This window comes from Anarrhichthys ocellatus, unplaced genomic scaffold (assembly GCF_004355925.1).
Source record: "Anarrhichthys ocellatus isolate YVR2014 unplaced genomic scaffold, GSC_Weel_1.0 scaffold59, whole genome shotgun sequence".
In the NCBI taxonomy this organism is placed as follows: Eukaryota; Metazoa; Chordata; class Actinopteri; order Perciformes; family Anarhichadidae; genus Anarrhichthys; species Anarrhichthys ocellatus.
Genome location: NW_022280089.1, coordinates 1,471,212 through 1,486,038, shown reverse-complemented (window position 1 = coordinate 1,486,038; position 14,827 = coordinate 1,471,212). Strand labels below are relative to the sequence as shown.

Here is a 14,827-nt window from a genome sequence, read left to right as displayed (position 1 = left end):
AGCTGGTGGTAGTTATCCATTTGCTACCGATCCTGACCCCTAAATGACGAGTTGATGGACCTAATAGCGTATTTATATGGTGATAAGAACAAATATTAGAAAAAAACGCTTCTCGAGATAAAGAAAATGTGTGGCATCGAATCAATAAGAGATGTTTAAGTGTACAGAAGAAAAGTAAATGATCAAACCTAAATTGTATGAATGGTAAAAACGAGCTGGGTGAAGTTCTGCAGTCTATTCGACACTGTTCGGATTTTCAGTAACGATGCACGTGATTGGCCCGTCGTGAGTTGGTGTATCCAATCAAACCCCAGTTTGCTGTTACCAGGAAGTAGAAGACGCGACGGACAACGCTTTATCTATCGAACTGGTTGAGAAATGACGGGTTAATGGACAGCTAATAATCATTCTGAAGGGGTGGGGAGATCGAACATCGATCCATTGTTCACGGTTTCACGAAGCATGCAGCTGTCTGCCTCAGCAGAGCAGAGCTAGCAGCGACAGCTAACGGTAGCTAACTCACACTACGGTGGAAGTTACAGTAATTAAGCTAATGTAGCTAACTTTAGCTAACCTTAACTTTGTTGTTACTGCATTGCTTAAGTTATGTCACGAACGTCAGTCGTAAAAACTAATTTGACCAACTTCACTTGTTACTGTTCTGTGTGTCGGGTAAACTAACTTTAGTTACCGTGAAAATGGCAAGCACCGTTTTAGAAGTCGGCACGGGCGTCTTCGTCATTGCGATCGTTTGGATTGTATTTCTTGTATTTGGGATGATGCTGCTGAGAGCATCTGTATCTGCAAAGTGAGTGAGAACAACACCTCCACACACTCCTTACACTAACCCGGTTAGAACGTATCGCATGCATTGATAGAGAAAAACCCAGGTTATCTGTGACAGTGAATCAGTCAGTCAATTCCTTAATCCCGAAACATTTCCTCCACTTTAATGTTAGTTTGAATGTTGGCCAAAGCATACCTCTACTGGAACACACATCTCTTCAACAGGGGCATTAGTAAGGTTTCCTCAGAAATTCGGCATATGTGTGAGAGATTTATTTCAATAAAATGCGAAAAAAACAAACACTTTTCATGAACCCAGCTGACTGTTGAACACAGTGGTGTGTTTAGGGGAGGACATATGTAGTAATGTCAGGAAACTCAAAGCTGAAATAAAGTCGAAGTCAAACTGAGTGAACTCAGATTCATAACAGAATTTAAGCTGTATTGAGCAGTTATGAATCAATTTCTGAAAAAAAATAACCTTGGCCTGGATTTCACACAGAAAGATTGCAACTCTATCATATTTTTTGCCACCTAAATATTTTCTTCTTTCCCTAGATAGATCAGCAAATATATCTATGTTCCTGATGCTTAGCTAAATTCTATGAAGCAATGGGTAAAGCCTTTACCCACATACTGCTGTACTGATCGATTGCTGGGACCATGTTCTTTCCAATCCCTGCTTTCAGTACTTGTGCAAAGGCTACAACAGACCCTGGTACTATTACAGTTGGTTCATTTCTTTCTAGAATGCACTGTGACACAAAACATGATGCACTTGTGTAAGATGCAATTACAGTACAGTCTAAATGGGGTGAAACATGGTGCCATTTACTTGATTGGAAAGTTAACAACTATTTAAAAACACAATAAAGAATGCCATTGTTTTGATTGGTACTTGATAATGACATTATCCTCAGAAAACCCTGTGTTTACTGCAAATCAGCAGTGGGAGTCCTCATGCTATCCTTTTTCAACTGTGTATGTGTGTTTTGTGTCTTGCCAGGTTAGGCATTATCCCCATGTTCTTACTGGCTCTCACCATCACTCTGGTGCTGGTGTTGTTCCCGCGCAGCCCAGAGACAACCCCCCCTTTCAAAGAGATAGAGGTGAGCTGAATGCACATTAAAAACTATTTCGCACTATATTAAAATGCAAATACCAGAGAGAAAGGTTTTTACATAAGCGTTCCTCTACATCAAGAGGCAATTTAAACTTCTACCGCTGCCAAAGCTATGACAAGGAACTACTCCAAATCAGTGTTCTCGACCATTTATTGCATTAAAAGCACAGAGTCTCGTGTTATGATGGTCTGTGCATGATAACAGCATAATGTAATTCAGTTTGCAAATAACAGCAGGCCTGGATGTTTACAGTTTGATGAGGGCTATTTGGCTTTCATCACTACCAAATGTTTTGTGTACGGAGGCCGCTGAGTGAATATGAGGATTCAGAGCCCACAGACCAACTACTTCAGCTCAATGGTCATGTCATACCCACCTTTGTGCTCCCAAAAATGATATTTCTGTTCTCTCTTCTCATGCATCATGAAACATTTAAGAACAGTAGCTACAGTCAAACAAACTTATCTTTATCAGAGATGTATGGTCTTTCTTATATTTGAGTGTGCGTGTGTGTGTATGGTCCAAATGCCGAAAGGCAAAGCTCCGATCATGTGTGCTTGTTACTCAGAACACAATGTGTTTGTGCTGATTGAGGATATAAGCTCTATTTAGGTTTGAGGTAGGTGAATTTAAACAACAACCCATCCCAAACAAAACCTCAACTCTGATATAAGCCAGTATCCACAGTGCTGTAAGCCTGTAAATAGCATGTGTCATTGTGCGCGCCCGTCTGTGTGTGTGCTTGTCATAAAGGCCTGCTCCGCTTTATCTTAGTCCAACAGCAACACAGAACAAACACTCCCCCCATGTCGCCTCGGGGTCGTGCCAATGAGCCAGCCAGATCTGCCAAGCAAGCTGCCACCCCATAGAAATAGCGAGCTCGCACTTTATAGCCTTTGTGCAAAGGCAGATACCCGACCAGCAACAGAGAGAGGCGGCACGACGCAGCTTCCTGGGTGTCTGTACAAGGTGTACGGGTAGCATGAACCCATGGAGACCTCACAAACTGGTTCCAGTGTTTAAAAGAGCTCACATTTAACATCCCTTGTAATATTGACACCTTATAATGCTTGCAGACATCATCACCAACCATCAGTCTGCTTTGTTTAGAGTTCTCTACCTTTATTGATTATCAAGTAGGCTGTTATTTCCATAAATTGTGAGGGTTTATCATTAATTAGTGAAGCAATTACAAATATTCTCAAACAGTAGGTTATTTGATCAATTGGATATTTTTACCATTTGCTTATTTCAATGGGTAGTTTTTAGAATTAAATAGAATACATTTCATTGTCCACAAATGTGGAAAATTGCTCATTCGGCATGACATTAAAACATTAAAATATAAACACAACAACACTGACAGTATGCATCCTAATAAAAGACAGTATCAAGAATATAAGCAATACGTCTCAAGAAATAAAGATTTAAATTGAGTCTGTAAGGATTGAGAGAGGGATAGCAGCCCGAGCATCGACTACCTCCGATCTGCCGAACCCTAACCCTTACCCCCCAACCCTAACCCTAACCCTGCCTCATCTTTGATAATTACAACTGACCGTTTTCATACAGAGCCAGAACAACTGATGTTTTAATTATTAAGAATCCTCAGATATGTGATCATTAACAGAATTCAAACAAAGGTACAAATGCATGTGAGGGTGAAAACCCGATTTACTAGCGATGGCGTCTTCTGAATATCATGTTTTGATGTCGACTCATTTTCATTTCCTGAAATCTCACATGTAAGCAGAGAGATGTGTAAGAAAAGCCTAACCTACTGCTGTTGAACAAAAGTCAAATATCAGAGTGCCAATTAGGCCAGTCCCAGACTGAGGGGGGGGGTCATACTAGACCCCACCCCCTCTCCCACCTGCCCCCCCACCCGTCTGCCAGCTACCACCCATGCGCTCAATGGCATATTAATAAAACATGGCCCACACTTTGGGTTCCTGCTTGCTGTGTAATTGGCAAATTAAAAAGTGAGATGTGTTAAATGCATCCATAAGAAACAGCATACATCACCCCCCACCCCACCCCCTCTCCGAGACATTAAGCTAGATACACACACACACAACCACACACACACACACACACACACCTACTGTGATTCCACAACAGCCCTGTGGAATCTCTCTTCAGTCAGCAGTAGGGCTCACACTGCTGCTTCAGGGCGTTTTCTCAGTTTGTATTCACATATTCACGGACGGCTCATGATTGAAATATTAACACAGACCCAGAGCTACGAGTGAAGCAGCGATTAAATCTGTCGATGGCAACTTTATGAACTCCAACTGCGCCTAATTTAAGCAACACCGATGCTAATCTCGATGATCTATTGTTTCTCCAAGTCGTGCGCCGGTTTGCTTAAGACCTGGAATCCACTCGTTACTCAGGATCAGGAAATAGCCGGCGCCCCGGAATCAGCTTTTAGTTCTCAACGGTGAAACAACAAACATGCCATGTCTTCAAATGCACTGCTGCACAGGTTATTCCCCGAACACACAGGGCGAGTTCCTGTACAGATCAATAAGCACTTGTCTGTGTGTCCGAGCCCACAGGTTTGAGAGGCAGAGCTGACATGGATACAATCAGGAAATACAGTAATAGATGAGGTATCTCTTTATAAAGTGGTCACCAATCTATCTATCAGCACTCTCACTGCTTCTGTTAAATAAACTCAGGTTATTGGCTGATCAGTGTTCTAATATCAGTACTCGTCGTTCTGTAACTACACATTACTTTAAGAGGAGACGTTAATATGCTGACTTTATTATTAGGCTTTTGTCAATTTTAAACATATTCTCGCATGTTATGAGATTACATGTTTTTGTAACAACAGTGGAGACAGTATTGAATGTGGATCAGTCACATCTAGCTGCCGCAGTATCGGCACAGATACAGATCTAATACGTTGAATAACTTTATCACTCATTAAAGGGAGAGTTTAGTTGTTTTGAAGTGGGGTTGAATGAGGCACTTCTCCATACTCAGTGTATCACTTACAGTAGATGACAGTCAGCACAGAAGCAAAGCGATATGTACTGCTGTGGACGCAGACACCTAAAGGTATCGGTGTGAGTGTGACTGTATCTGGAGTATTTCTGCTGGTTCAGACAGCTATACAGTGCATGTTTTTCTGACAGGGAACCGAAGCCGCTATCTACCACACGCTCTCGCCAGAGCCACCAGACTCCGTTGAAAGAAACAGATCACCAGAGGCGCTGGTCCACTGCTGCCTCGATCAGTTACTGTGTTTGTGTTATTGTGTGACTTTGGCTCTTTTGGATTCACCAAAGTCACACAACAACACAAACTAACTAACTGATTCTGCAAGGTAAAATGACATTTGTTTTACCCACGCTGCAGTTCCCCGTGGGTAATGGCAGCCCCAAGACAAGCTAAACAGCCCAAAATATTCTTAATTTAGCGTATGCTAAAGGTGAGCCTTTCTTTTGAGTGTCTAACATATGTTTTCCTGCTGCCTCGACCACAGCAGCACATTGCTTTGCTTCCCTGCGGTAACTCCTGTCTCGCTTCTCCAAGCCGAGGGCGTGGCGACCAATCGTTCATTTCTCCAAAATAATAAACAAGTTGTAAATAGCAAACTATGTGAGAGTGTTTACTGAAGAGGTCATGAGGGAATTAACTTATATTTCTGCCACCTTTCTACCATTTAGGACCCGAAATGTACCACTAGAGTTTGTTTAGGTTGTACTTGAAGTCTCCATCACTTTCTCAACAGATGAATCAGTCAATACAGGTCTGCAGAATTTGGCAGTTCATCATTCAGAATCATCTCAAATGAAATCTAACTGTGCAGCCAAATATGCATGTGTTCTCTCAAAGCCTACGTCTGGCAGCAGTCAGCAGTAAATCACAGAAAGAAGCCAGCTAGAAGGTAACCCAAGTAAAGATGTCTGTCAATGTCCAGACATGTGATATGGCATCAGCCAGTGTACATTCTACAGCAACATGAGTGGACCAGGTGACCCTTGCTGTCTAAGGCACTGTATCAGACATGTTGGATGAGCGGCCCTTGAAGCTTCCAGTGTGCACTGTCGCATCAATTCAACTTCTGGTGACCGTCAGTTATTCTGCATTGTCAACTGTTAGAAAAATAAATTATATCAACTTTGAAGGCAAGACGTTATTGTAACTGTCTGTTTGTATGGTTTGTCTGTCTGTAAACCGAGTGCCCATTGCTAGCCTCACATAAGGCTACATGCTTCTACACAAAGCCTCTGTGAAGGCCCTCGCCTGACATCTAGTGGCTAATAGAGGAAATACAGAATTTTGAACAGCCATGCTTTTCCCATGCACTGGATACTGTTTACTGTGTGTAGTTGCTGAGAACTCCTGACGGTGAACGGGTACACTCTTTCTCTACAGATAGTGGACACTTTGTTCATCGGACGCTACGTGCTGCTGGCGGTGGTGAGCGCGGTCTTTCTGGTGGTGTTCTTCATGCTGCTCCCCTTTCATTTCCTGGAGCCCGTGTATGCCAAGGCCTTAAGAACGCAGTAGAGCTGCCAGGGTCAGAGCTGGCACGGGGATCACATCGCTGATGTACACAACTTAAGAGAAGCAGGGCATGACGAGAGGCCCCCGCTTCACAGAATGCCTCCCAAACAGAGACAGCAGGAGAGCAGTGTCTTCTTTCTTCATCGCCAACTGTTTATGTACAACCAGCAGAAATAAATATCCAACAGTACCCAGCTTGTTTTATTGTATCATTCAATACATGAGATGAAGAAAATGTTTTTTCACTATTTATACTACAGTACTAAAAGTGTTCAATACTCCCTCTACCTTTTTTTTAAAGAAAAAGGATTGAACTTGATTTTGTCAAGTTAGGGTGTTAGTAACATGCACCCTGTAGAATGAGTCAGTGCACTGAGAGAACGTTTATTCAAATCCTAAATGCATCTCATGTCATGTTTACGGGTGTTTGAATCTGGGAGATTGCATTTGTGTCTTTTCTGACTAAACATTGTTAATACAGGGAATCTTTTTTTATTACTAATTTCAATTGTAGCTATGCATTACTTCACCTTAATGATAACTTGTGGCTAATAAACATGTTTATTCTGTATGTCTATTTTGTTCTGTGTGACAGTTAGTGTAGATAAAATCACACATTCAAAAAAGACATAATATGAAGTGACACACAACTAAAATGGCATCACATTTTGATTCAGTGTTTCATTAATATGCGTATGTGATGAAATGACTGATGTGCTGCTCATTTTAGATGACAACCACATATTTCTGGTTCCCAGATTCTTCTGTGCTGAAATGCTGAAAATCTAAATGGCACATTTTGCAATTGTGCCAGATGTCAACAGATATTACAGAAACACTTTCATCACATTCAGTTGTCAGACAATCAGCTGAAACTAGAGTGGATTGTTTGTCTGACATTGTCATGCAAACATGAAGACAACTTTAAAATGACGAATGCCAACGAAAGTTTCTAAGCTTTGATTTTTACTTACAATCTACTTGGCTCATCTTTGTCTTCTAGCTTTTAGCTTTGAATAATAGCCCACATGGCTAATTCATGGTGCCAGAAAAGCATTCTCATTATACATATTTCATTTTGATATATGTGAATCATATCATATCATATGTGAATATTGTCTACTAATCGACTCAACTAGTCAATAAATTAACTCATTCATTTGAAACTGAATGGATAAATAGCCCTCTGGGCCTGTCTATTTGCAGTTGCTTCACAGATTCCTACATTATTCGTATTTTAGTATTTTGATTGGTCCCTTTATCTATAAATATTAGCAGATTTTTTATGTTGATATTGTATATTGTAAATGTAGGTTCACTGCTCTCCGGCCAGCTGGTAAACCTATGTGTTCTGCCAACAACATTTCATCTTGTTGTTTATTCTCAACTCCAGCGACAATCCAGTTTGCACGACATAGACTTAAAGTCTTTGAGCTAGACTCCAAGTCACGTTTCGTCTTTGAGTTTGAGTCCAAATCTCAAGACGTTCAGCTAGACTCCAAGCCAAGTCTAACGCTTTTGAGCTAGACTCCAAGTCACGTCTCGTCTTTGAGTTTGAGTCCAAATCTCAAGACATTCAGCTAGACTCCAAGTCAAGTCTCCAGTTTTTGAGTTAAAGTCCAAGTCTTAAGACTGAGCTAGACTCCAAGACAAAACTCAAGTCTTTGAGCTAGAGTCCAAGTCTGTTCTTAAGTCTTTGCGCTCAAGTCTCAAGTCTTTGAGCTAGAGTCCAAGTCAAGTCTCAAGTCTTTGAGCTAAAGTCCAAGTCTGTTCTTAAGTCTTTGAGCTAAAGTCCAAGTCTTAAGACTTTGAGCTAGACTCCAAGACAAAACTCAAGTCTTTGAGCTAGAGTCCAAGTCAAAACTCTTTGAGCTAAAGTCCAAGTCTGTTCTTAAGTCTTTGAGCTAAAGTCCAAGTCAAGTCTCAAGTCTTTGAGCTAAAGTCCAAGTCACGTCTCAAGGCTTTGAGCTAGAGTCCAAGTCAAGTCTCAAGTCTTTGGGCTCAAGTCAAGTCTCAAGTCTTTGAGCTAGAGTCCAAGTCAAGTCTCAAGTCTTTGAGCTAAAGTCCAAGTCAAGTCTCAAGTCTTTGAGCTAGAGTCCAAGTCGCATCTCAAGGCTTTGAGCTAGAGTCCAAGTCGCGTCTCAAGGCTTTGAGCTAGAGTCCAAGTCGCGTCTCAAGGCTTTGAGCTAGAGTCCAAGTCGTGTCTCAAGGCTTTGAGTTAGAGTCCAAGTTTTAAGACTTTGAGGTGGAGTGCAAATCAAGTCTCATGTTTGAGCTAGAGTCCAAGAGAAGTGGCAGGTCTCTTCTGATTGTAATGAGTGTTCTATCATCTGCTGCATGTAGTCCGGTCTGCTTAGAACACAGCATAGCTATATATAAGAAATTAAACAATGAAAACTTTCATTCCAATTAAATAACTGTATTTTGCCCTGAAAAATAGATAAGGACTGAGGTCATTCAGGGTACCAGAATAATATTGCTAACATTATTAGGCATGCAATAATAACCGTAGCCTATTCTTCAATAGCAGTTAGAGTACAACCATATTGTATAATTACACTGGGTGTCTCACTGATGACAGTTTATAATCTACTGTAAGACATCCCTCTAACCCCTCAAACACAGAGATTCTTGAGTCCCAGTCCCAAGACTAAGTCCCCATATCTGCTGGTAGGTGAACTCTGTTGACTTTGGACAGAGCAAGGTTATCTGTTTCCCTCCGGTCTTTATGCTAAGCTTAGTCAGCCGGCTGCCGGTTGTAGTTTCTTATTTACCGTACAAACATTAGAGAGGGGTATCAATCTTCTCAACAAACTATCAGCAAGAAAGCAAATAAGCATATTTTTCATTTTCAAACTATTCCGTTAAGCTATTCATGAAATAAACTGCTAGCTGGTCCAACAGCTAGGAAGGTGCATCGTTAGTTTATGTGTGTGTAGGAAGAGCTTTAATTGAGAATTGGGCAGGTGATTTATGAAAAGAAACATCTACTACTCACACCTAGCGTCCTTGGGCGCCAACTTTGTCAAACATCTCCATTTCGTCACAGCATTATGTAACATAACATATGTAAACAACAGTTTCTAGTAGATTTCCCTTTGAGGGGTTATTTAGAAGCTGTGTATGTGTTTTGCAATTGTGCATTGCTATTCTACATTTTGGTTACGCATTTCGCCAACCATTGAATCATATCCTGTACTGTGTTGTCAGTACTTTGACAAACACAGAGCTTCATTCACATGGTTATGATGCTGATTCCATGGGGTATGAATAAGCAGATGATAGCATAGAGAGTAATGAGCTTTTGCAGTCTGGAGGCGCAATTCTAAACACTTGCCCGCCCCCACCTCCATTTTAAAAGTGTGAAGTCCAAGGAGACGTGGAGTGGAATTCCAACCAGGATGATGAAAGAGAATCTAATGAATCAAAACCAATCCTATTAGTTCCAGCCCACATCTCCATACTGTGGTTCTTTTTCCATGCAACAATCCACCGCATGATTTCACACAAGCTGGGGAACTGGGGTATTTCAGCAGGGTGGGACAGGGGATCTAAAACCTTTCAACCTGGAGGGACTTGTTGCCTGTAATTGACCGCATGATTACCGCAAAACATGATCTTAGCCCCCGCAGAAAGTGGCACTGAAAAACGAGCCGATTAGAGTGCAATGAAACTAAAGGAGAGGTTCCAGAAACTCCCTTTAACATTAACAAAAAATCTTTGGGTTCTATCACTTTGACTTGTCAGCAAGATTGCCAATTTGAGAACATTCTGCTGCAGTTTATATGTCAAGGTGACAATGCAAAAGATGTCTGCAACAGTTCCTCACTGTCTTGAAGTCTGCAAAGTCAAGGTCTCCAAAATCCCCAAAGTCTATTGCTTGGTTTGCTCTCTGGTTCTCACACACTCTCTCTCACTCTACCTCACCTTTTAAATCTTTCTCTCTCCCATATCTTACTCTTTCCCTCCACCCTTGCCTCATTTTAATTTTTGCTACTAAACTCTGTCTCTGGGGAGTGGGAAACTGAGAAGAACAAAGAATGTGGGGGTTTGAGGATCATTTGGAACTGTGAGACAGAGTCATTGTGGTGCAGCCAGCTGGACATATAAAGAGATGGGGGTGGGCGAGATAGAGAAAGGGGGAGCAATGCAAGGGCAAAGAGGTTTGAGCGGAAAGCTCAGGGTGCTCGGTTTTGAAACCGCGGAGGGGACGGGGTGCGCTCCTCTCCTCCTCTCCTGCATTCAGATGCATTGAAGCAGAACTCCTGGCCTGCCGTTCACATCCTCAGCCATCTTGCCCTCTGTTTGTGATACGGGTACCGTCACCGCCCCACCCAGCGCTCGCAACACTGAATATCCATTAAAGATTTCGGGCATAGTTGGTGCACTTATCCCAAAAGAATGTGTTTCAGTTCATGTTAAATCAAGCAGACGGCAATGTTTGCAATCCTTTCAAAAAGTCTGGTAAATAAAACTTGATGAGGGCTCCACGGGGTAAAACTAAAAGTGAAGGACTTCATTTTAAATCCTTATACAGGCATGGATTAAATAAGGGTTTATTAGTCAACAAGTGGATGTTTGGCAAACCTAAAGACACCAGAGCTCACTCGCTGGGTATTTCACTAAGCTGTGAAAGAGTTGGTGATGGAACGTGGAAATGAACTGGGCCCTTGTCACCCAAGCAACAAACTTCGGAGCCAAGAAGAGTTTTTTTCTCAGCGCTGCCTGGTCGTGCTCTATTATGCACTTTTGTGTATAGCCAGGGGATGCTATAATTGCAACACACACTAGGGGGGTGAAATCCTCAATCTGAGACCCTGGTGTTGCCTTGGCCTTTTACCTCTCTCTCTCGGGAAGGAATTACCCTGCAGCTCTGCCTCTCGGTTGGACCATGATTAGAGATTAGAGGTCAGGTCGCTCACCAATAGCCCTCTGCTGCTTGGACATGACACCCCATCGCGGGGCCGCAGCTTGGCCCCATGGGGGGTTCCATTTTGACAGTACTGAAGACATGATTGAATATTGGCCAGGCTTAGAAAGGCAATAGCTACACTGATCAAAGAAAGTGTTCACAATAGTTTAACATGGGTGGCCACGGTGATCCATGGAGCATGCTCAGTTCCTGCTCAGGTACAACTTGCCTGCGTTTTAATATTTTAGCTTTTGGATTGACCTACCTTTTGGCCCAAACCAACAAAAGTGATGTGATTTAGAGATATGACTTGATGCTCATAAAGATTACATGAAAATGTTAATATCACTATATAAATACTCTGGTATTTCATAAATTTCACATTGAAGAATAGGTCCACAATTTTTAAAGTCTGTTTACAGCAGCAGTCAAGTGCCCAGAACACTGACATAGAAAACAGTCTGATAGTCAATCAAGTGGGTGTCTTCCAAAGTTAAGATCTATTTAGGGAGGGCTGCTCGGGCCTTGGCTTTGCTTTCCTCTGTCGCTCTGTCCCTGGTGCTTCCGGGCAGGACGTCCCTGAGGTGCATGTGTTTTTGGTGTCGCTTGGGCTTCTTGCCAGGTTAGCGGCTGACTGTGTGGCGTGGGTGCTGCGTTTGGGGGATTATTATCAGATTACATAAATTCTAGGTTGAGTTTGCTAAAATTGACTTTAAATCCACATCGACAAAAGGCTAGTTTGCATCTTTGTCACCTTTTTCATCCCTGATGAGTTTGAACCCTTGATTTATTGCAAATTCTCTCTTTATGGTTTCCTTTTCCCACCAGGCTCCAAGCTCCGCTTCCTGGCTGATTAGTTTTACCAATCCGTTTGCTTAGCCCAGGACTTCAGCAGATTATCACAGGCCATGGTAACATCTTCATCACAAAGAAGATGATGTACATACTGTTGGGCGAGTCAGCCTCCTCCCAAATCTCTGGGATTACATCAGAGAGCTTCTGATGTAATGGGTGTAGATCAGCGCAAATGGTGAAAATCCCTGATGACCAAATGAACCTGTTGCCTGACTCCTTTCAACCGAGCCAAGTATGCCAACACCAATCTGTTCAAATGGTGTAGAACTAACTGGGAGAAAGATTAGAGGTACAGGTGCTCTATATTTTCCTACAATGAGCTGACATTCAGGGCACATTTTACAGTACTCTTTGACTAGTGTGTATATTCCTGGTCAATATGATCTCCTGCTTGAAGTTGTTATGGGACGGTATGCCCGACCTTGATCACCTCAGCCCTTGACATTTCAGGGAGAAAAGGCTGTTTACCTCCATCAACTGTCTGTACACGAGAACATTTCTACCATAAAATGATCAGAAAGTAAGCTAGCCTCTACTTTCCTGAAACATTCAGCTGGCTTGGGATCCCTTTTCTGTCGGAGCAAAAGGTTGCAAGGAAAAGAAAAATCATGACCAGCTAGCTCTGGAGCCTCAACGTTTTGCTTAGCTGACAGAAGAGTCAACTCGCCAACCTGCTCTCTGTGCCTTCTCATTCTTTCCTCAGGTGTGGCTTCTGACACGTTACCTACCTGTTCACAGTGGCAGACTCGGGCTGTCTGAAGGGCAGGGGCGAACAAAAATGAAAAGGGCACCAGCTGCATGCAGTAGGGCATCAGAGCACAGAAAGTTTATTCTAGAATGTTGGGTAGCCTATATGGCACTGCCAAATGTTTTCTCCATCTTTTTCTATAACATCCAGGAATGCACTTCATCATGTTTTCTCCAAGGGCACCACCGAGGACACTTTATAATAATAATAATAATAATACATACATTTTCTATAGCGCTTTTCAAAATACCCAAATACGCTTTACAAGGCACAGACAAACAGAACAAGCAAACAAACAAAAAAAGAACAACTGGAGAAGCTGTGCGGAATGGGAGGGTAGGGTGCATGGGTTAGCAGGTGAAGGCGAGTTTGAAGCGGTGGGTTTTGAGGGCTTGTTTGAATGATGATAGGGAGGGAGTCTCACGGATGTGGATGGGGAGGGCGTTCCAGAGGGGAGGTGGAGCAGCTGAGAAGTCCCTGTCACCCCAGGTCCGGGGCTTGGTCCTGATGGTCTTCAGAGTGTTTGCACTGGCGGACCTGAGGCAACGGGTTAGGGCGTGGAGGGGGAGGAGGTCTGAAAGGTAGGGAGGGGCCAGGTTGTTTAAGGCTTTGTAGGTGGTGAGTAGTATTTTGAAGTCTATTCTGTATTTGACCGGGAGCCAGTGGAGGTTGCGAAGGACCGGGGTGATGTGTTCATAGCGGCGGGTGGAAGTGAGCAGTCGAGCGGCAGAGTTCTGAACATATTGGAGTTTATTGAGGATTTTGTTGGGAGAACCATAGAGGATGCTGTTGCAGTAGTCGAGTCTGGAGGTTATGAGGGCATGGATGAGAATTTCGGTGGTGGCAGAGGACAGGGAGGGTCGGAGGCGTGCAATGTTCCGGAGGTGAAAGAAGGCAGTCTTGGTGATGTGGTTGGCGTGGGGTAGAAAAGAGAGGGTGGGGTCGAGGATGATACCGAGGTTGCGGACCTGGGTGGAGGGGGTGACGATGGAGCCATAAATGTTGAGGGAGAAGGGCTGGGCTGAACGGGTGAGGGAGTTAGGGCCGATGATGAGTATTTCAGATTTGTTGCAGGTGAGTTTGAGAAAGTTCTGTTGCATCCATGATTTTATATCAGTGAGACAGGTGGTGAGAGTGGAGCGGGTAACTTTATTATGTTTTCTCCACTGGAAGGGCATCCAAGGAGGCAATTCATCATGTTTTCTCCACTTCATCAGGTTTTCTCTTATGGAATGGCATCCAAGAAAGCACTTTCTCATGTTATCTTCACTGGAGGGTCTGCACCCTACAGGGCACTTTATTCAATTAATTTCAATTCAATTTATTTTGTACAGCCCAAAATCACAAATCACAAATTTGCGACATCCTCTGACCTTTGACCCTCACATCGGAACAGGAAAAACTGGGGATAAAAGAAGAAGAAACCTGAGGGAGAGCAACAGAGGAGGGATCCCTCTATCAGGATGGACAGAAGTGTGATAGATGTCATGTGTACAGAATGAACAGCATAACAGAGTTACAACACATTCAATGCATATGACAGAACCACGGCAAGAGGCAAGACCAGGGTCCAGGTATCACCAGGATCCACAGAAACCTGTGAGGAGAGAAAATACAAAGACTCTGAGGAAGAAGCAAAGTTAGTAATGTGCATTAATGGGATATCAATTCATACAGAAGGAGAGAGAGAAGAGGAGAGAGGAGCTCAGTGTATCCTAGGAAGTCCCCCGGCAATCTAGGCCAATAGCAGCATATCTCGGGGCTGGTCCAAGACAAACTACGAACCTGAGTCAGCCCTAACTATAAACCTGAGTCAGCACTAACTATAAAGCTGAGTCAGCCCTAACTATGAACCTGAGCCAGCCCTAACTATAAACC

The 14,827-nt window shown here is 42.9% G+C and overlaps 1 protein-coding gene across 1 annotated transcript; it reads left to right on the top strand.

The window, feature by feature from the left end:
- The first annotated feature begins 350 nt into the window (after positions 1 to 350).
- On the top strand, positions 351 to 7,005 carry tmem218 (transmembrane protein 218). Its single transcript, XM_031871622.1, has 4 exons — positions 351 to 510; positions 688 to 808; positions 1,793 to 1,895; positions 6,303 to 7,005. Exons 2-4 carry the CDS (start codon positions 699 to 701, stop codon positions 6,435 to 6,437), a joined length of 348 nt encoding a protein of 115 aa, XP_031727482.1. The 5' UTR covers positions 351 to 510; positions 688 to 698; the 3' UTR covers positions 6,438 to 7,005.
- The last annotated feature ends 7,822 nt before the right edge of the window (positions 7,006 to 14,827 follow it).